Genomic DNA, 23,250 nt, shown 5'->3' on the forward strand with positions numbered 1-23,250 from the left:
AATCTGTTTCATTATTGAACTCTTTGGTCTGTATTGACATTTCTTTTTTGTGCTTAATGCGGTAGTGTTGTATGAGGTCTTGAATTGTAACACAGGAAAACCCCTCGCAGTCTTGACAAACACAGTTTGTGGGCTGATTGCTTTTGTGTTTGGCATACTCAACTGTGTGGTTTGTTAGTTTGTGTTTGCGCAAGCCTTCCTTTGAGCCATAATTTTTATCACAGTAAAGGCAATTCCATTTCTTTTTCAAAGAGGGGAAAGACTGAGCTGAGTGAGAGTTTTTTTCAGAACTAGATGTAGTGTGGTTATGTGAGGTCTGTGAAATGCTGCTTTCTGGTTTGTTCTGTTCTGTATCCCCAGTGCTGGCTTGTGCCTGACTGCTGCCAGAGTGGGTATCCATTGTGTTTGTGTCTGTCTGATCATCTCTAATGTGAAAACGTTGCTTGCTTGGTTGGTGAGATGAGGATTCTGTTTTTCTTTTGCGTCTTAATCTGTCCTTGCTGTTGGAGGTGTGGTCACATTGTGTCTGGCTGTCTTTTGGGGAACTATATTCAGTGGTTCTGTCCGTGCTGTTGGAAGTGTGGTCACTTTGTGTCTGGCTGTCTTTTGGGGAACTATATTCAGTGGTTCTGTCCTTGCTGTTGGAGGTGTGGTCACTTTGTGTCTGGCTGTCTTTTGGGGAACTATATTCAGTGGTTCTGTCCGTGCTGTTGGAAGTGTGGTCACTTTGTGTCTGGCTGTCTTTTGGGGAACTATATTCAGTGGTTCTGTCCTTGCTGTTGGAGGTGTGGTCACTTTGTGTCTGGCTGTCTGGTGGGAAACTATATTCAGTGATCCTGTCCGTGCTGTTGGGGGTGTGGTCACTTTGTGTCTGGCTCTCTGGTGGGGAACTATATTCAGTGGTTCTGTCCTTGCTGTTGGGGGTGTGGTCACTTTGTGTCTGGCTCTCTGGTGGGAAACTATATTCAGTGATCCTGTCCTTGCTGTTGGGGGTGTGGTCACTTTGTGTCTGGCTCTCTGGTGGGGAACTATATTCAGTGATCCTGTCCGTGCTGTTGGGGGTGTGGTCACTTTGTGTCTGGCTCTCTGGTGGGGAACTATATTCAGTGGTTCTGTCCTTGCTGTTGTAGGTGTGGTCACATTGTATCTGATTGTTTGCTGCATTTAGTCCATTTAATGTGTCAGTGTCTGCATGTGGGAAATGTTGTTTCATTATGGACACATCAAGATCTTTGGTCATGAACCACCTGATGAGGACTCTTCTCAGAAACCGTTCGTACCTCGATGGGTGTTTCAGGAAGATGCCATCATCAGCCTTAGGTCCAGTTAATTTCCTGAAATAGGGCTCATCAGTGGCAGCTAGCACAGCACACACACCAGCAATCACCCCACAAACATTGCTGCAGATCTGGAGGGGGTAGTTCCTGCATTTTTTTGTACATTTGTGCTGGTGGCCTGAAGGACTGGGGGGATGCATAACTATTACTTTGGGTTTATCCAGATTTTCTATTCCAAAGGCACCTGTGTATGGAGCCAGCCACTGCAGAAGGTCTTCTGGAACCTCCCACCCCAAACTATCACAATACATAATGACAGGATGGTCAGTAAGGTCCATGGTGACCAATACCCAGTGGTTGCCTGGTCGTTTGGGAGAGCCAACAAAAGTTTTGTACTGTTGGACTCCCTGACCAGGAACCCTGCCAACATTGGTCACCAAAACCAGTCTTTCTACTGTAACATCGTGCCTACTTGCCAGTCGCTGGAGACTATCCGGTGTGGACACACCCACACATACCGTCAGAGCAGGTGTGCCTTGTTCGTTGGCCCTGTCTGCCAGCCATTGCAGCTGAGAGGAATAAAGCCATCCTCCAAGGCCTTCACCGCATAAAACGGCCATCTCCTCCACAGTGCTCCCTGTGCACACACATTCACACAAGATTAAGTTGGGTTTTTTTTGTTTTTATTTTTATTTTTTGTTGTTGTTTTTTTTAGACCAAATTTCTTTATAGTGAGAATAATAAAATAAAACATCTTTGTCGGAAAACCCACAGCATCAGTGGTTAGAAAATGTAACTGATAATCTGGATGTTTCTCCTTTAAGCTAACCAGTCATGGGGTTCAAGGGAATTACAATCAGCATTGATAAGAAAATGCTTAACACTGCTTTAAAACTTTTTTTTTTTATATATATATATATTCATAATCATATGTTCATAATGTTGATAAAGTTAATAAAAATAATAGTAACTTCTTGCATTTTCGGATTTGTATAAAACTTCATATCAGTTTGTGTAATTGTTAGACCTGCATGCCTCTATGTCTGTCAACCTTAACTCTTCAGCAAGAGCACTATAAAAGAACTTAGAAGAAGAAAAAAAACAAAACATACCTAATACCATGTTTCACATTCTTATCCAAAAGTGAAGATCATAGTACTGCACAACTTCTTTCTACACACACACACACACACACACACACACACACACACACACACACACACACACATATATATATATATATATATATATATAGAGAGAGAGAGAGAGAGAGAGAGAGAGAGAGAGAGAGAGAGAGAGTTACTTGAATGTTGACATCCCATAATGAAATTCAATACATGCCAGTGTGTGAGTACACACAGGAAATGAATTTCAGCAATGAGTACAACTGTACAGAAATGAATGTACATCATTCAGAGAGGAACCAAAACTACTGTATTCAGTCGGAGTGGAGGGTAAACATACATGACTTCTTGGTAATTTATGGCCAAAACAAGTAACCAACATATCAAATTTTCATTGAAAACAGTACATTTTTTTTTTTTATTAACATGAAATACTGTCCACATAGAAACTAACAAAGCTACTGGGATAGATACATAAATGTAACATACCATACTCATTGATGAGTTCCCTTGCAGGCCTGTTCCATATGATGTCCTTGAATGCTTCCAAATTGTGGACTTGGTCAACATCAGGAATATATCCTGGCACCGGGAAGGCAGATTCAAACCACTTTTGCTCTCTGGCAAAATGTTGTGGGTACTCTAACCTCCTTGCAAGGGAATCTGCAAAAAAATTAATGATTCAGATTGTGACATCTCTCTGACACAATGAATCAGTTTTTGTATTTACTGTGTACAAAATTGAGGTGGTTTTTTGTTTTGTTTTGTTTTGTTTTTGTTTTTGTAATCCAAGTCACACATGATTATACAGTTTCATATTACTTTTGACAAAAAGATTTCTTTTTAAGTATGTACGTGTGGTTTCATGTATGTCTTCATTTAGTTTAAATACAGTCGCCTGTGATAACAAAAGAACAATCCATCTTGAACATTATCTCAGAATTCAGTTGTACCAATGTGGTATAGAATCACTCATAAAAATATTTCTTGTGATGATGTGACATAAATGTGAACCCAAAGATGGAAGAAAATAAAATATTATCATATTGACAAAAATCTGATAAGGAAAGAATTATTGAGAAGTGGGGAATGTGAGTGTCTTTAAAACATGTTAAAACAGACCTGGCTGAAAGTATACCTGTGTTCTTTTTTTTTCCCCATAACAGTTTTGCATGCATGTCATTAAATGAAAAAGTCAGTGTATGTCACCATCCTAAGTGTTCACACCTGATATGATACTTGGGAAAACTGATATGCTTGGTGCACTCAGCACATGTACAAATCTCCTGTCCTATGATTTTGTTGGTGTGTAGAAATTACATAATGACTCATGCAAACTACTAACTTTGCTTGTAAAAGAAAATAACAGTCTGCCTTACACTGCATGTAGTCTGGCTTGGAATTATATTTACTGCAGCTGGATTTCCTTTTCTCATGTTTCTTTTTCTTTTGACCTCACAGTCACACATTTTCTTCTTCTTGTTTAGCATATGCTGGCTGCAGCTCCCACCTTCACTTATATAAGATGGGCTTTTACATGTGAGAACATTTTAACCAATAAAATATGCAGCCATAGCCCATTTTCTGGGGTAGGCACACATCTTACACACATTTTAATAATTATTGAGCTATTTTCTAAAACTTACAAAACCAAAGTATCAAACCACAACATGCCCCCAAATCAATCACTGAATCGGTCAGGAAGACACACTTCAAGCATGGATTTTTTCAGTTTGATTTGTAATCACTGCTTTGAGTATGGTTCAATGTGTGTTGCATGTTAACAGCTGCAGTGTGAATGGGCTTTCAATAATATGAATAAAGAAATACAGACAGAAAAACTTCTGATTGAATATTATCAGACAAACAGAAAATAACTGATTCATCATTTATGTATAAATTGCATAGTTACATGTTTTTTTTCTTCTAATTTTTACAAAGTGTCATGATTATAGTTACTTTTATTTCTTTTTGTTTCTATAAAGTGTCATGATGTAACAGCAAAAGCATACATGTGGCCATTTAAAAATTCTAAGAATATGAATTTATTTCTTCTAATGAGAAAGTCAGAAATATGTGGAACAGTTTGTACATGATAATCATTTATATGTATATATACCTATTTGCTACTGCTTTATTATTTTATTCTTTTTTTTTAATTTCTTTTATTTTTCATTTTTTTTTCTTTTTTTTTACTCATTTTTCATTTTTTACAGTGACTGGATGAACAATGGCTGACACAAATACCAAATACCTACAGCAGTTAAAAACCACCTAAAATAATCAAGTTATAAAAAAATTTTCAATCCAAATCATCAAGAGTTATAAACACTATCCACTTACCTCTATCATGGAACATGGTCATCTTGAAAGAAGCTTCAACAAGTTGAAAAGCAGATCGAAATTCACAACGGAATTGTTTTCTCGCGCGTAAAATGCCGTGACGCCGGAGGAGATGAAGACAACGCGATGCGCAGAAAGACAAAAGTATACGTAATTAGCAGAAACCACGAACCGATACCACAAATAATTCTTTGCGCCCATGTGGAATGCTATATTTAGACCACCGACCACAACCAAAGGGTGTTCCCAAAGTTAAAAATACTATCCAATCAGAGCGAGTTGGCGGCATAAAAATACTATCCAATCAGAGCGAGTTGACGGCCTGGCGGCCATTGTTGTCATTCTGTCGCTAGCCGCAAGTCGCAACGAATCAACATTTGCACTATATACAGAAAGATTGGAAAGCTTCGCCTGTAATTGCCGAAATCACATGCACCAGGTGCCATCAGTGTTGCGACTGACATGGAAACAAGTGAAACTGACTTGCTGCACTGAAGTGATAGAACTGGGTTTCTCACAGCTCACACAAGGAATATGCAAGCAAAGTGACTGGGGGACTGGATATAGCTGAAGTGTCTGAAGGTAAGCTTTCGTATTTTACCCACATTGACAAATACTGAAATGTAATGATGGTATAATCATTTGATAATAATTTATTTAACAATGATTGACTCAAGACTGATTTATTGTCTTACATTGGAACAGGAATTCACTGTTTGACATGTGGAATAAAAATGATTAAAAGAATAAAGTGAATCTGAGGAAATTAACAGAATGTAAATTAAAAGATCTCACACACACACACACACACACACACACACACACACACAATGTGTGTCACACAGTGAGTCACATACTCTCACACACACACACACACACACACACACACACACACACACACACACACACACACACACACTCACTCACACACTCTCCCTTCACAGTTTAACCATTTAACTGAGCAAGGGGAGGTTCAGGGGCATGACATTATGAACAGTTTTCAGTTTCACAGAATTTGCTTCAATGGATATTTTATGTGAATGTGTGTCAGGTTGGTGTGTGTGTGTGTGTGTGTGTGTGTGTGTGTGTGTGTGTGTGTGTGTTGTTTTAAATAGATATAGACTTGTGTCAACAGTAAATACTAAGAGTATTACTAATAGTTCAATTTCTTTTTCAGCCCTGAAAGATATGATGGTACTTTATATGCCTGCCTGTACACCAATGAATAATTCTGATATCACTGCTGGCAAGTCATGTCATCAGAAGGAGAGGCAACACCACCAAACTAACTACACTGTCAACTAAAGAACTGTCTGCTGGTGAACAATCTATGAGTGAGTGAGTCAACTGTTAATGTACTATGATTTATAGTATAAATTTACCATGAAGTGTGCAAACTTAGTTTCTTTTTACAAACTTTGTCTGGATGTACATGTATGGAATTGTAAACTTTTGCACAGACATTTACATAAATGATATAAGTGTGCATGTGCTTGACATGCCACTATGCATAAAGTAACTTAATGGATTGCAGCATGTCATGCACATGCACACTGATATGCACACTGATACTCATAGTGATACAGCATTAATAATCACTATTTCATACTTTTATTATCAGTAAACTGCTTTGTCTGATTATATTATGATATATATATATATATATATATATATATATATATATATATATATATCATAAGTGTATTCTTTTTTTATTTTCTGATAAAATACATAGAACTAAAAGTAAAGCATTTTGTAAAGTCCTGTGTAAAGAATGAAAGCTGTGATGTAAATGTACAAAACTGAAATTACTGTTGATATTTAATCTAATATTATTAGCATTGATGAATAAACTTTAGAACATATAGAAAATAATTCAAAACAAAGGAAATGAAAAGAGATAAAGAAGTATTACATAACAAACTGTTTCAGGATAAACCATGCATTTTTGGAACATACTGACACCACCGGTGGAGAAAAAAGAGTGGAGGAAGAAGGTTCAATATCAACACCATCCACCCTGATGACACTTTGTACCACAAGAATTGATTACCTGTGCCACATATCTGCACATTTTTATTTATTTATTTTTATTATTATTTTTTTTTTTTTAGCAGATTGAGTGTTTGTTTGATGAGGTTGTGTGTCTTTATTGTGTGAAGTATGGGTTTGACAAGTAGGTTTTCTTTGCAGATGAAGTGTTTGAAGTGTTCATTTGGATTATGAAATGTATTTCATTTGATGCTATGCTGGGATAAAACACACATGAACTTGTACCTTTTGTATGAGCAGTTTTGTTGTGTGGATCTTTTTTGTTATTTTGTTGTGCTTGTTGTATGGATTATGGTAATATCACAAGCACACTAAGCCAGTGAGCACATTGAATTACAATTACATGATTCGGCATCATGATTTAGCATTTTTTACCTCTAATCTGGCATAAATTTTAGTACACATACTATACAGAGCAAAAGTTTCATAGTAATTGGACCACAAACAACACCACAACAAAACTGATCTTAAAACTGGAAGGTTTTTAGTCATGTTTAGCTGATTAAAAAGTAAGTATACTAATACTTCAGTTGCAATTCTTTCCAAAAAAATTAGAAAATTCTTATTTGAATAAATCAAATAAACTCAATATTTTTCTTTCAAACTTTGTGCAATTGTGGATATTGCCACTAAGTATGTGTGTGCCAAATTTCATGAACATATCTTGCTTAGAAGTATGTGGTTGCTATGAACATGTTCCAAAACTTTTCGGCCTTGATTTCTCAGTTCGTTACTTTCGCGACTTTAGAACTTCAAATCACAATAACTTTTCACAGAATCATCCGATTTACAAACTTTTTTTTTCGCTGTAAAGGTCATTTATTGCAGATTTATGCTATACCAATAACTAAAAATCGACCTCTGGTGCAAAGCGACTCATTTCGTGGTGGAGGGTCACAAATAGGTGACGTTCCTGGCCTCAACAAAACACAAACACAAGTGATGACAGCACAGCAGCTACCTCATCGAGAGGCAGGAGACACTTCCGAACGAAAGAATAAAGAAAACCTGGACTTGATCAAACCAGCACATAGAATCAGCACCAACACAAACTTGCCAATGTCATGGTTGACCAGATGGCTAGGCACTCAGCTACACGAAATTTGTCATTAAGGACAGTAGGTCCACAAGAATGACTATTCGAGAAAGAAGATTAAACAAAAAAAACAACAACAACAACAAAAAAAACTACTCGACTCGCTAGTCGATGGCCCTGACCCTTCAGCTGAAGAAAAAGAAAACACTCAGACTGATATGAAGACTAACAGCAACACATGAACACGACATGGAACAAAACGAAAACCAACGTCGCTGATCCCCTACGACAAACTCTGCATGGATGACGTCAATATCCATTGCAATTCCCATTGATTTGACGTCAATCACTCTTTGTGCACCGAAAATCCACTTTTTGGCACCACATCACCACATGAAAGACAAAGGTCACAGACAAAATCATTCGAAGCAGTCGGTTGGTCCAATGCGGACTGCTCAATAAAACAAAAGCTTTACCTTCCAGGTGAAGCAGGTTGTAAACGTAAGGATACTCCACAAACACGACATTGACTACCCTGAACACAGTTACTTCCCTGCATCACGAATACAGCAGCAAGCACACGTGCGGAATGCACCAATTATAACTATATATATATATATATATATATATATATATAAATAAATTAAAAAATAAAAAAAAAAATATATATATATATATACATATATATATATATATATATATTTTTTTTTTTTTTTTTTTTTTTTTTAAAGAGATGACAATTCATCTTCCCAGTGCTGAAAAACAATGGTCTAGCTGTATAAAATTCCGAGAACCAGAAAAAGAAAAATAACAGAACAAACACATCTTTTGCTCAGTGTGACAACAATAACCACCTTCGTTCATTTCCTATCGATACTGAAACATAGACTTAAATCAAAATGCAATTCCTAGCACTGTTAAAGATGCTTACCTCAAAAGAAAATCATCAAAAACCAAGGGCAGGATTCCGTTTTCGTTTCCACTGAAATTCACACAGCGCAGACCGCAGTTTGATTAATTTGTAAAGAAAGTTCATTACTGCTGAAAACAGCTTCCAACACAACGACTGCTAGGTAGTTCAGTGACTTGTGCTGCCCAAGTCCTTGCTGTTGGCGTATCGCGCTCTCGAGGCAACGAGATAACTTTGCTCGAGATAATTTGTGTGAAGGGCGGGGTGAACAGGGGGGAGTGGTAAGGGGACCGGCTCTGCTGTCAACACAGGCATTGTAGAACGTTGCTTTGAAACGCGGGAATCTTCACGAACGTTCAATGCATTTTGTGTGAGACTTTGTGTAGTCTTGTACTGATTTTGTGTCTTTGGGGGCAGATTATATTCAGTTATCATATCATATCATACACGGCAGTTTACCCTCTTCCAAATCTGACGATTAAGTTCTATTGTTCTCTGGCACTACTAAAGCTGGCTTGTGCCAGACCTTTGTACCACTTACTGCCTCTTTCTCCCTTCCCGCCGCTTCTTTCCCACGCTTTCGCACTGTGCTGGTGTGTGTGTGTATCGAGCGGGCATACTGTCCAGTGCTGAGTTTTGTCACTCTTATGTAGTGCTGTTTCCAGTGCTGAGTTATGTCACTCCTGTGTAGGGCTATGTCCAGTGCTGAGTTATGTCACACCTGTGTAGGGCTATGTCCAGTGCTGAGTTATGTCACACCTGTGTAGGGCTTTGTCCAGTGCTGAGTTATGTCACACCTGTGTAGGGCTATGTCCAGTGCTGAGTTATGTCACACCTGTGTAGGGCTATGTCCAGTGCTGAGTTATGTCACTCCTGTGTAGGGCTATGTCCAGTGCTGAGTTATGTCACACCTGTGTAGGGCTATGTCCAGTGCTGAGTTATGTCACACCTGTGTAGGGCTTTGTCCAGCGCTGTGTTATGTCACACCTGTGTAGGGCTTTGTCCAGCGCTGTGTTATGTCACACCTGTGTAGGGCTGTGTCCAGTGCTGTGTTATGTCACACCTGTGTAGGGCTATGTCCAGTGCTGAGTTATGTCACTCCTGTGTAGGGCTATGTCGAGTGCTGTGTTATGTCACACCTGTGTAGGGCTGTGTCGAGTGCTGTGTTATGTCACACCTGTGTAGGGCTTTGTCCAGCGCTGTGTTATGTCACACCTGTGTAGGGCTTTGTCCAGTGCTGAGTTATGTCACACCTGTGTAGGACTGTGTCGAGTGCTGAGTTATGTCACACCTGTGTAGAGCTGTGTCGAGTGCTGCGTTATGTCACACCTGTGTAGAACTGTGTCATGCCACACCTGTGTAGGGCTGTGTTATGTCACACCTGTGTAGGGCTGTGTTATGTCACACCTGTGTAGGGCTGTGTTATGTCACACCTGTGTAGGGCTGTGTTATGTAACACCTGGGTAGAACTGTGTCATGTCACACCTGTGTAGAGACGGGCGCAATAGCCGAGTGGTTAAAGCGTTGGACTGTCAATCTGAGGGTCCCGGGTTCGAATCACGGTGACGGCGCTTGGTGGGTAAAGGGTGGAGATTCTTACGATCTCCCAGGTCAACATAATGTGCAGACCTGCAATGCCTGAACCCCCTTCGTGTGTATATGCAAGCAGAAGATCAAATACGCACGTTAAAGATCCTGTAATCCATGTCAGCGTTCGGTGGGTTATGGAAACAAGAACATACCCAGCATGCACACCCCCGAAAACGGAGTATGGCTGCCTACATGGCGGGGTAAAAACGGTCATACACGTAAAAGCCCACTCGTGTACATACGAGTGAACGCAGAAGAAGAAGAAGACCTGTGTAGAGCTGTGTAATGTCACACATGTGCAGGGCTGTGTCCAGTGCTGTGTCATGTCACAGGCTGTGTCCAGTGCTGTGTTATTTCACACCTGTTTCAGGTCTGGGGCCTTCGAACGGGAAGAACTGTGACAATGTGGACAATTTTGTTGATAGGGTCTATAATAACCTTGCCTTCAAAGCTTAGAATTGTCAACACAGGTGATGACAGGGGGGTGTTAAAAAGTACTTCGGTTTGTAAGATATTGTGCTCAAAGTTTTCAGCTGACAACCCCATACCTCCCTCTACCAAAGATTGGGTTCCATGTGAAGGGTATCATGCCCGAGTCGTTGTTTTGCAGTTCTGCCTTTGTCGTCTCCTGGCAGCTGGCGTGCACATAGTTGACCTGTATCAGGTTGATTAAACTGCTTGTATAAAGCAGTGACGTTGTCAACACTGCTTGTTTACAGCAGTGACATTGTCAACACTGTTTACAGCAGTGTAGTTGTCAACACTGTTTACAGCAGTGACGTCAACACTGTTTGTTTACAACAGCGTTGCTGTCAACACTGCTTGTTTAAAGCAGTGACGTTGTCGACACTGCTTGTTTAGAGCAGTGACGTTGTCACCACTGTTTACAGCAGTGACGTCAACACTGTTTACAGCAGTGTAGTTGTCAACACTGTTTACAGCAGTGACGTCAACACTGTTTACAGCAGTGTAATTATCAACACTGTTTACAACAGTGACGTCAACACTGTTTACAGCAGTGTAGTTGTCAACACTGATTGTTTACACCAGTGTAGAAGTCCACACTGCTCGTTTAATGCAGTCAACTGTCAACATTATTTGTTAAATGCAGTTGTAAATAGTGTAGTTGTAAATACTGTTTGTCTAAAGCAGTGTAGTTGTCAACACAGGTTTAAATTAGTTCAGTTGTCAACACTGTTTCAAGCAGTGTAGTTATCAGCACTGTTTAAAGCAGTGTGATTGTCAACACTGTTTGTTTACAGCAGTGTAGCTGCCAACACTGCTTGTTTATAACAGTATAGTTGTCAACACTGCTCGTTTAAAACAGTACAGTTGTCAACACTGTTCGTTTAAATCAGTGTAGTTGTCAACAATATTTTGTTTACAGTAGTGTAGTTGTCAACACTGTTTATTTAAAGCAGTTTAGTTGTCAACACTGCTAGTGAAATGCAATGTAGTTACCAAAACCATGCATTTTTAATTCACTCAGTACGGCCAGTCCTCTCTTCTCCTCTACACAAACACCTCGGATGTCCAGTGGGTGTCTGAATGACCCAACCTTTAGCTTCCGTCGTCAGAATTGTGGTATTCTCTGTCAACATTCACCTCCTCAGTATAAGAGCCTTCCGCTTGCAATATTTTGATGATGGTAATTGGGGTGAAACGCTGTTAACGTCGCCCCTTTCGCCGTTCGTATGGAGAGAGTTAAAAAAAGTAATGTCACTATACTATAGTTATACTGTAGCGTAGTGAAATCATCAATAGAAATCTGTAGCGCTACTGACAGCTCCAAGAGCAGTGACTGTTCACCAGAGGCCAGTTTTCAGTTTTCAGTAGCTCAAGGAGGCGTCACTGCGTTCGGACAAATCCATATACGCTACACCACATCTGCCAAGCAGATGCCTGCCTGACCAGCAGCGTAACCCAACGCGCTTAGTCAGGCCTTGAGAAAAAAAAAGTGAAAAAATAATAGATAAGCGTGCATAAATAAGTAAATAAATAAATTAATTAATAATTACAAGAGGCCAGATAGTTGTAATGTGTTACGTGTAGAACTTAAACACTGTCCAACCAGCGTTCCATGAGCAGTGATTGTTCTACAGAGGACAAACAGTTTTAATCTGTTACATGTAGAACTGACAGCCCTGTCCAGGCAGCGTGAAGTACCTTCAGGAGGCAGTGCAGACTGAACATGGGAACTTGTCAGTGTGTGGATCCAGGTGTCGGCTTGGCTGCACGACTGTTGATGAAAAGTTGAACAGCTAGTTGTCTGCTGGTCAACCTTCCTCCTGCACTTCCGGCGGATGTTCCAGTGCCAAACAAAGTTGATGTTCTGAAGATAACGCTACCAGCCACGGGAAAGCCTGGTTCTTTATTTCTACGTCTTTTTCTGTTCTTCTTCTTCTCTTCTTTCAGTCATCAATTGTCTTGATGTCACCTGTGTCACTCTGCGGGCTGTGGGGTTTACACCAGTCTCTCCCACGCCCTGGGCCCCCATGTAGACTGATGTGGGTTTTACACCAGACATTCCTACACCTTGGGTCACCACATAAACTGATGTGGACTTTACACCAGTCATTCCTATACCTTGGGTCACCACATAAACTGATGTGGACTTTACACCAGTCATTCCTGTACCTTGGGTCACCATATAAACTGATGTGGACTTTACACCAGTCATTCCTGTACCTTGGGTCACCATATAAACTGATGTGGACTTTACACCAGTCATTCCTGTACCTTGGGTCACCATATAAACTGATGTGGGTTTTACACCAGTCATTCCTACACCTTGGGTCACCACATAAACTGATGTGGACTTTACACCAGTCATTCCTGTACCTTCGGTCACCATATAAACTGATGTGGGTTTACACCAGTCATTCCTGTACCTTGGGTCACCATATAAACTGATGTGGGTTTACACCAGTCACTCCTACACCTTGGGTCACCACATAAACTGATGTGGACTTTACACCAGTCACTCCTACACCTTGGGTCACCACATAAACTGATGTGGGTTTACACCAGTCACTCCTACACCTTGGGTCACCACATAAACTGATGCGGGTTTTACACCAGTCATTCCTACACTTTGGGTCACCACATAAACTGATGTGGACTTTACACCAGTCATTCCTATACCTTGGGTCACCATGTAAACTGATGTGGAGTTTACACCAGTCATTCCTATACCTTGGGTCACCACATAAACTGATGTGGACTTTACACCAGTCACTCCTACACCTAGGGTCACCACATAAACTGATGTGGGTTTTACACCAGTCATTCCTACACCTTGGGTCACCACAATAACTGATGTGGGTTTTACATCAGTCACTCCTACACCTCGGGTCACCACTTAAACTGATGTGGGTTTTACACCAGTCATTCCTACACCTTGGGTCACCACATAAACTGATGTGGACTTTACACCAGTAATTCCTATACCTTGAGTCACCACATAAACTGATGTGGGTTTTACACCAGTCATTCCTGCACCTTGGGTCACCACATAAACTGATGTGGACTTTACACCAGTCATTCCTGTACCTTGGGTCACCATATAAACTGATGTGGGTTTACACCAGTCATTCCTACACCTTGGGTCACCACATAAACTGATGTGGACTTTACAACAGTCATTCCTACACCTTGGGTCACCATATAAACTGATGTGGGTTTTACACCAGTCATTCCTACACCTTGGGTCACCACATAAACTGATGTGGACTTTACACCAGTCATTCCTATACCTTGGTTTACCGCATAAACTGATGTGCACTTTACACCAGTCATTCCTTTACCTTGGGTCACCACATAAACTGAATGTGGATTTTACACCAGTCATTCCTATACCTTGGGTCACCATAAAAACTGATGTGGGTTTACACCAGTCATTCCTATACTTTGGGTCACCATATAAACTGATGTGGGTTTTACACCAGTCACTCCTACACCTTGGGTCACCACATAAACTGATGTGGACTTTACACCAGTCATTCCTGTACCTTGAGTCACCATATAAACTGATGTGGGTTTTACACCAGTCATTCCTACACCTTGGGTCACCACATAAACTGATGTGGACTTTACACCAGTCACTCCTACACCTTGGGTCACCACATAAACTGATGTGGACTTTACACCAGTCATTCCTATACCTTGGGTCACCACATAAACTGATGTGGGTTTACACCAGTCATTCCTGTACCTTGGGTCACCACATACACTGATGTGGATTTACACCAGTCTCCTACAACCTGGGTCACTGCTTTAGCTTGGGCCGTGCAGTTGATGTATGGGTTCTGGGGAGCTAACCCTAACCGTAACCCTAATCATAACCGTAACCCAAACACACGCACCCCCCGCCCCCATACACACACACACATGCGCGTGCGCACGCACAGAAAGAGAGAGACAGAGACAGAGACAGAAAGATTCGAACCAATAAAAAAAATCGAATTTGTTGAAAGACTGAAACATCAGTTTACAACAAAAAGCGCACATTCTTTATAAGGACTAATGGTTCCAATGCACAGAGACAGCATGCTCATTCCCTTTGCTGAATATCTTGCTATCAGTCTTTATATTCCCCACACATAAGACACAACTAGGTTTCTTTTCTTTTGCTTGCAAAGAAAACGAATACCCTACCATCAGTTTTTTTTTAATATCCCTTACATATAAGACACAACAACAAATACGTTTTTCTTTCCTTCTTTTTTTTTTCTTCTTGCATAAAAAGGAATACCCTGTCATCAGTTTTTATACCCCACACGCATAAAACTCATTAACAAATACGTTTCTTTTTCATTTGCTTGCATAAAAATGAATACCCTGTCATCAGTACTATATCAGTTGTTGTTTTTTATATCCACACAAAAGACACACAAATACATTTCTTTTCGTTTGTTTGCATAAAATTGAACACCCTGCCATTAGTTTTTATATCAGTGGGTTTTTTTTATCCACACAAAAGACACATAAATACGTTTCGTTTTGTTTGCTTGCATAAAACTGAATACCCTGCCATCAGTTTTTATATCAGTTGCTATTTTTGTATCAACACGTAAGACACTTGAATATGTTTCTTTTCTTTTGCTTGCATGAAAATGCATACCTTGTCCTCAGTGTTTATATCCACCACATACACATTTCAGCGAGTGCCTGTTCAGAACAACCACCACATCCAGTGTAATTATCCACAACCACATTCTGTGTCGTTTTCCACAACCACATCCAGTGTTGTTATCCACAACCACGCATGATTTCCTATCCACGATCCACAACCATACAATAATACCCTTTCCTTAACTACCAGTGATTCCATATCAACAACCACACGTGATTCCCTATCCACAATCACCCATGATTCTCTATCCAAATCCACCCATGATTCCCTATCCACAATCACCCCATGATTCCCTATCCACAATCACCCATGATTCCTTATCCACAATACCATCATGATTCACCATCCAAAACCACCAATGATTCTCCATCCACAATCACCCCATGATTCCCTATCCACAATCACCCATGATTCCCCATCAAAATCCACCCATGATTCCCTATCCACAATCACCCCATGATTCCCTATCAACAACCACCCATGATTCCCTATCCACAATCACCCATGATTCCCTATCCAAATCCACCCATGATTCCCTATCCACAATCACCCATGATTCCCCATCCACAATCACCCCATGATTCCCTATCCACAATCACCCATGATTCCCTATCCAAATCCACCCATGATTCCCTATCCACAATCACCCCATGATTCACCATCCAAATCCACCCATGATTCCCTATCCACAATCACCCCATGATTCCCTATCCACAATCACCCCATGATTCCCTATCCACAATCACCCATGATTCCCTATCCACAATCACCCCATGATTCCCTATCCACAATCACCCCATGATTCCCTATCCACAATCACCCCATGATTCCCCATCCACAATCACCCCATGATTCTCCATCCACAATCACCCCATGATTCCCCATCCACAATCACCCCATGATTCTCCATCCACAATCACCCCATGATTCCCTATCCACAATCACCCCATGATTCCCCATCCTCAATCACCCGTGATTCCTCATCCATAATCACCCATGAGTCCCTATCCACAATCACCCCATGATTCCCCATCCACAATCACCCATGATTCCCCATCCTCAATCACCCCATGATTCCCCATCCTCAATCACCCCATGATTCCCCATCCTCAATCACCCATGATTCCCCATCCTCAATCACCCCATGATTCCCCATCCAAAATCACCCATGATTCCCTATCCAAAATCACCCCATGGTTCCTTATCCACAATACCATCATGATTCACCATCCAAAACCACCAATGATTCCCTATCCACAATCACCCCATGATTCCCTATCCTCAATCACCCCATGATTCCCTATCCTCAATCACCCCATGATTCCCCATCCTCAATCACCCATGAATCCCCATCCATAACCACCCATGATTCCCTATCCACGATCCACAACCATCCTATAATTCCCATTCCTTAACTATCAATGATTCCATATCAATAAACACACGTGATTCCCTATCCACAATCTCCCATGATTCCCTTTCCACAATCACCCCATGATTCCACATCCACAATTATCCATGATTCCGTATCCAGAACTTCCCATAATTCCCTATCCACAAATACCACATAATTCCCTATCCAAAATCACCCCATGGTTCCTTATCCACAATCACATCATGATTCCCCATCCAAAACCACCCATGATTCCCTATCCACAGTCACCCCATGATTCCCTATCCACAACCACACCATGATTCCCTATCCACAACTCCCTATGATCCTGTATCCACAACCACACATTTTCTCTATCCACAATCACCCATGATTTCATACCCACAACCACAGCCTTATCTCCAGACCCAAACCACTACCATGACGACGCTGCGGCAGCCCCAAGAACACTGAAGCTGACACGGCCATGACGACAGTTGTCAACAACACTGAAGCTGACACAGCCATGTGGGCAGACGTCGACAGCACTGAAGCTGACATAGCCATGACGACAGACGTCAACAACACTGAAGCTGACACAGCCATGACGACTGAGGTCACCAACACTGAAGCTGACACAGCCATGACGACTGACGTCACCAACACTGAAGCTGACACAGCCATTACGACAGACGTCGACAGCACTGAAGCTGACACAGCCATGACGACAGTTGTCAACAACACTGAAGCTGACACAGCCATGTGGGCAGACGTCGACAGCACTGAAGCTGACATAGCCATGACGACAGACGTCAACAACACTGAAGCTGACACAGCCATGACGACAGACGTCAACAACACTGCAGCTGACACAGCCATGTAGACAGACGTCAATAACACTGAAGCTGACACAGCCATGACAGCTGACGTCAACAACACTGCAGCTAACACAGCCATGTAGACGGACGTCAACAACACTGCAGCTAACACAGCCATGTAGACGGACGTCAACAACACTGCAGCTGACACAGCCATGTAGACAGACGTCAACAACACTGAAGCTGACACAGCCATGAAGACTGACGTTACCAACACTGAAGCTGACACAGCCATGTAGACAAACGTCAACAACACTGAAGCTGACACAGCCATGACGACTGACGTCAACAACACTGAAGCTGACACAGCCATGTAGACAAACGTCAACAACACTGAAGCTGACACAGCCATGGCGACAGACGTCAACAACACTGAAGCTGACACAGCCATGAAGACTGACGTCAACAACACTGAAGCTGACACAGCCATGGCGACAGACGTCAACAACACTGAAGCTGACACAGCCATGAAGACTGACGTCAACAACACTGAAGCTGACGCAGCCATGACGACATACGTCATCAACACTGAAGCTGACACAGGCATGTAGACAGACGTCAACAACACTGAAGCTGACACAGCCATGTAGACAGACGTCAACAACACTGAAGCTGACACAGCCATGACGACAGGCGTCAACAACACTGAAGCTGACACAGCCATGACGACAGGCGTCAACAACATTGAAGCTGACACATCCATGAAGACTGACGTTACCAACACTGAAGCTGACACAGCCATGGCAACATACGTCATCAACACTGAAGCTGACACAGGCATGTAGACAGACGTCAACAACACTGAAGCTGACACAGGCATGTAGACAGACGTCAACAACACTGAAGCTGACACAGCCATGACGACAGACGTCAACAACACTGAAGCTGACACAGCCATGACGACAGACGTCAACAACACTGAAGCTGACACAGCCATGACGACAGACGTCAACAACATTGAAGCTGACACATCCATGAAGACTGACGTTACCAACACTGAAGCTGACACAGCCATGGCAACATACGTCATCAACACTGAAGCTGACACAGGCATGTAGACAGACGTCAACAACACTGAAGCTGACACAGGCATGTAGACAGACGTCAACAACACTGAAGCTGACACAGCCATGACGACAGACGTCAACAACACTGAAGCTGACACAGCCATGACGACAGACGTCAACAACACTGAATCTGAGTGTATGCATATACTTGTGTACCTATGAGAGTGAAATTATCGTACAGAATTTTGCCCGAGGACATGTTTGTTGCAAAAGCTTCCTTTTCAGTGCGCCCAGGACATGTAGCACACTGAACCTTTATCATCATCTGAACCAGTGAATGACTAGACTAAAGCCAGACTGTAGACTCCGTGAAGGCATTTACAGCTAAGCCAGACTGAATGAGTTAATGGGAACATTACTGACACAGACAACTTAGCCAGACTGAATGACTTAGTGGAGACACATTTTACTGGTATAGACAACTAAGCCAGACTGAATGACTTAGTGGAGACATTTACTGGTATAGACAACTTAGCCAGAATGAATGACTTAGTGGAGACATTTACTGGTATAGACAAGTAAGCCAGACTGAATGAGTTAGTGGAGACATTTACTGATACAGACAACTAAGCCAGCCTGATGACTTAGTGGAGACATTTACTGGTATAGACAACTTAGCCAGAATGAATGACTTAGTGGAGACATTTACTGATACAGACAACTAAGCCAGCCTGATGACTTAGTGGAGACATTTACTGGTATAGACAAGTAAGCCAGACTGAATGAGTTAGTGGAGACATTTACTGATACAGACAACTAAGCCAGCCTGATGACTTAGTGGAGACATTTACTGGTATAGACAACTAAGCCAGACTGAATGACTTAGAGGAAAAAAATTACTGACGTAGACAACTAAGCCAGACTAACTGAGTTGGTGGAGACATTTACTGATATAGACAACTAATCCAGAATGAATGATTTAGCAGAGACATTCACTGACGTACACAACTAAGCCACACTGAATGATTTAGTGGAAACACCTAATGACGTAGACAACTAAGCCAGACTAAATGAGTTAGTGGAGGCATTTGCTGGCATAGACAGCTAGGCTTGACAGAATGACTTAGTGGAGGCATTTACTGGTATAGACAAGTAAGCCAGACTGAATGAGTTGGTGGACACTATTTTCTGACAGAGACAACTAAGCCAGCCTGATGAGTTAGTGGAGACATTTACTGATACAGACAACTAAGCCAGCCTGATGAGTTAGTGGAGACATTTACTGATACAGACAACTAAGCCAGCCTGAGTTAGTGGAGACATTTACTGATACAGACAACTAAGCCAGCCTGATGAGTTAGTGGAGCCATTTACTGATACAGACAACTAAGCCAGACTGATGAGTTAGTGGAGACATTTACTGATACAGACAACTAAGCCAGCCTGATGAGTTAGTGGAGACATTTACTGATACAGACAACTAAGCCAGCCTGATGAGTTAGTGGAGACATTTACTGATACAGACAACTGAGCCAGCCTGATGAGTTAATGGAGACATTTACTGATACAGACAACTAAGCCAGCCTGATGAGTTAGTGGAGACATTTACTGATACAGACAACTAAGCCAGACTGATGAGTTAGTGGAGACATTTACTGATACAGACAACTAAGCCAGCCTGATGAGTTAGTGGAGACATTTACTGATACAGACAACTAAGCCAGCCTGATGAGTTAGTGGAGACATTTACTGATACAGACAACTAAGCCAGCCTGATGAGTTAGTGGAGACATTTACTGATGTAGACAACTGAGCCAGCCTGATGAGTTAGTGGAGACATTTACTGATATAGACAACTAAGCCAGCCTGATGAGTTAGTGGAGACATTTACTGATACAGACAACTAATCCAGCCTGATGAGTTAGTGGAGACATTTACTGATACAGACAATTAAGCCAGGCTGATGAGTTAGTGGAAACCTTTACTGATGTAGACAACTAAGCCAGCCTGATGAGTTAGTGGAGACATTTACTGATGCAGACAACTAAGCCAGCCTGATGAGTTAGTGGAGACATTTACTGATACAGACAACTAAGCCAGCCTGATGAGTTAGTGGAGACATTTACTGATACAGACAACTAAGCCAGCCTGATGAGTTAGTGGAGACATTTACTGATATAGACAACTGAGCCAGACTAAATGAGTTAGTGGAGGCATTTGCTGGCATAGACAAGTAAGCCAGACTAAATGAGTCAGTGGAGGCATTTGCTGGCATAGACAGCTAAGCCAGGCTGAATGAGTTAGTGGAAACCTTTACTGACGTAGACAACTGAGCCACACTGAATGAGTTGGTCTCTTCATTGCCTCCATTGCCCCCGCACCACCTGTCATTGTACACACACGGCCCAGTGGCCCGAAAGTGTCTTCATAATCATCAGGAAATATGACAATATGTTGTTGGGCAAATAACACCATGAAGTGACTGAAGTTGTCTGTTATCATTCTTCTTCTTCTTCTTCTTTCTATCGTAAAACATCATACTAGCAGATAGAAAAAAAAAGAAGTAAACACAATACGGTGGCGCTGCTTTGTTGCGAAGCGCTGGCCCGAATGTCACAGAGATATGTTGTGACTAACAGTACAATGATATAACATAACGATACGACATGATGACGAAAACTTATTTTTTTCACATTACACACATCAACAAGACAATGATGGTGAAACTATCATTTCACAATACACACATCGATAACACAATAATGATGAAAATATCAATTCACAATACACACACCAGCAACACAATAATGATGAAAATATCAATTCACAATACACACACCAACAACACAATGATGGTGACAATATCAATTCACAATTCACACACCAACAACACAATGATGATGACAATACCGTTTCACATTACACACATCAACAAGACAATGATGATTACAATATACTAAGCCAGACTGAATGAATTAGTGGAGACATATGCTGATGTAGACAAGTAAGCCAGACTGAACGACTTAGTAGAAACCTTTATTGACGTAACACGCAACACACACATCAACAAGATAATGATGGTGACAATATCTTTCACATTACACACATCGATAACACAATGATGATGACAATATTTCACAACACACACATCGATAACACAATGATGGTGACAATATTTCACAACACACACATCGATAACACAATCATGGTGACAATATTTCACAGCACACACATCGATAACACAATGATGGTGACAATATTTCACAACACACACACACATCGATAACACAATGATGGTGACAATATAATTTCACAACACACACATCGATAACACAATGATGGTGACAATATCATTTCACAACACACACACATCGATAACACAATGATGGTGACAATATTTCACAACACACACATCGATAACACAATGATGGTGACAATATTTCACTACACATACATCGATAACACAATGATGGTGACAATATTTCACAACACACACATCGATAACACAATGATGGTGACAATATCATTTCACAACACACACATCGATAACACAATGATGGTGACAATATTTCACAACACACACACATCGATAACACAATGATGGTGACAATATTTCACAGACCACGCACATCATCAAGCACAACGAAAAAAAGATTGAAGAACCATTGACAGTTTCAGACATTTCTTTTCGGCGCTCTCAGTTTAACAACGATTCAAACACTTCAAGTTGCCCAAGCCGACTGATGTCCTGTTGTCACAGGCAGACGTCACACGGACGATGACGTCATGCAGACTATGGCGTCCGAGAGAGCACAGTGTTTTCAGGGCGGCAGCATGTGGCGTAAGCACGGGCACCTCTGCTATTTTTGGGCAGGGTGTGACCTTGGGTGACCCGGCATCGGGTCAGCTCGCCCTGGCCTGTGGACAGAGTGAAGGAAGGAAGACTGGATGAATGAAGGAACGGCCTGTGGAGACAGGGAAGGAAGGAAGGAAGAAAAGATGAATAAAGGAGCGGACTGTGGAGAGAATGAAGAAAGAAAGACTGGATGAATGAAGGAACGGCCTGTGGAGAGAATGAATGAAGGAAGGAAGACTGGGTGAATGAAGGAACGGCCTATGGAGACATGGAAGGAAGGAAGACTGCATGAATGAAGGAACGGCTTGTGGAGACATGGAAGGAAGGAAGACTGGATGAATGAAGGAACGGCCTGTGGAGACATGGAAGGAAGGAAGACTGGATGAATGAAAGAACTGCCTGTGGACAGAGTGAAGGAAGGAAGGAAGACAGGATGAATGAATGAACGGATTGTGGAGACAGTGAAGGAAGGAAGGAAGACCGGATGAATGAAGGAATGGCCTGTGAAGGCAGGGAAGGAAGGAAGGAAGAGTGGATGAATAAAGGAACGGACTGTGGAGAGACTGAAGAAAGAAAGACTGGATGAATGAAAGAACGGCCTGTGAAGAGAGGGAGGGAAGGAAGGAAGGCTGGATGAATGAAGGAATGGCCTGTGAAGACATTAAAGGAAG

At 41.6% G+C, this 23,250-nt stretch overlaps 2 protein-coding genes and 1 long non-coding RNA gene across 3 annotated transcripts in view; 1 reads left to right on the plus strand and 2 right to left on the minus strand.

The window, feature by feature from the left end:
• LOC143282563 (uncharacterized) overlaps positions 1-2,399 on the minus strand; it is a 43,150-nt gene extending 40,751 nt beyond the window's left edge. Inside the window, exons 1-3 of the mRNA XM_076588252.1 lie at positions 2,390-2,399; positions 1,750-1,914; positions 934-1,158 (exon numbers count right to left, since the gene is read on the minus strand). Of these exons, the coding sequence (XP_076444367.1) occupies positions 934-1,158; positions 1,750-1,914; positions 2,390-2,399 (400 nt within the window). The remainder of the gene's footprint in view (positions 1-933; positions 1,159-1,749; positions 1,915-2,389) is intronic.
• A 2,739-nt stretch (positions 2,400-5,138) lies between these two features.
• LOC143282331 (uncharacterized) lies at positions 5,139-7,257 on the plus strand. The gene is made up of 3 exons (XR_013055236.1): positions 5,139-5,326; positions 5,922-6,078; positions 6,677-7,257. It is a non-coding gene; the product is annotated as an uncharacterized LOC143282331 (long non-coding RNA).
• A 15,218-nt stretch (positions 7,258-22,475) lies between these two features.
• Positions 22,476-23,250, minus strand: part of LOC143282564 (uncharacterized) — a 54,348-nt gene continuing 53,573 nt past the window's right edge. Inside the window, exon 18 of the mRNA XM_076588253.1 lies at positions 22,476-22,641. Coding sequence (XP_076444368.1) covers positions 22,517-22,641 — 125 coding nt within the window. The 3' untranslated portion in view covers positions 22,476-22,516. The remainder of the gene's footprint in view (positions 22,642-23,250) is intronic.

The sequence above is a fragment of the Babylonia areolata genome, chromosome 5 (genome assembly GCF_041734735.1).
Source record: "Babylonia areolata isolate BAREFJ2019XMU chromosome 5, ASM4173473v1, whole genome shotgun sequence".
NCBI classification, from domain to species: domain Eukaryota; kingdom Metazoa; phylum Mollusca; class Gastropoda; order Neogastropoda; family Buccinidae; genus Babylonia; species Babylonia areolata.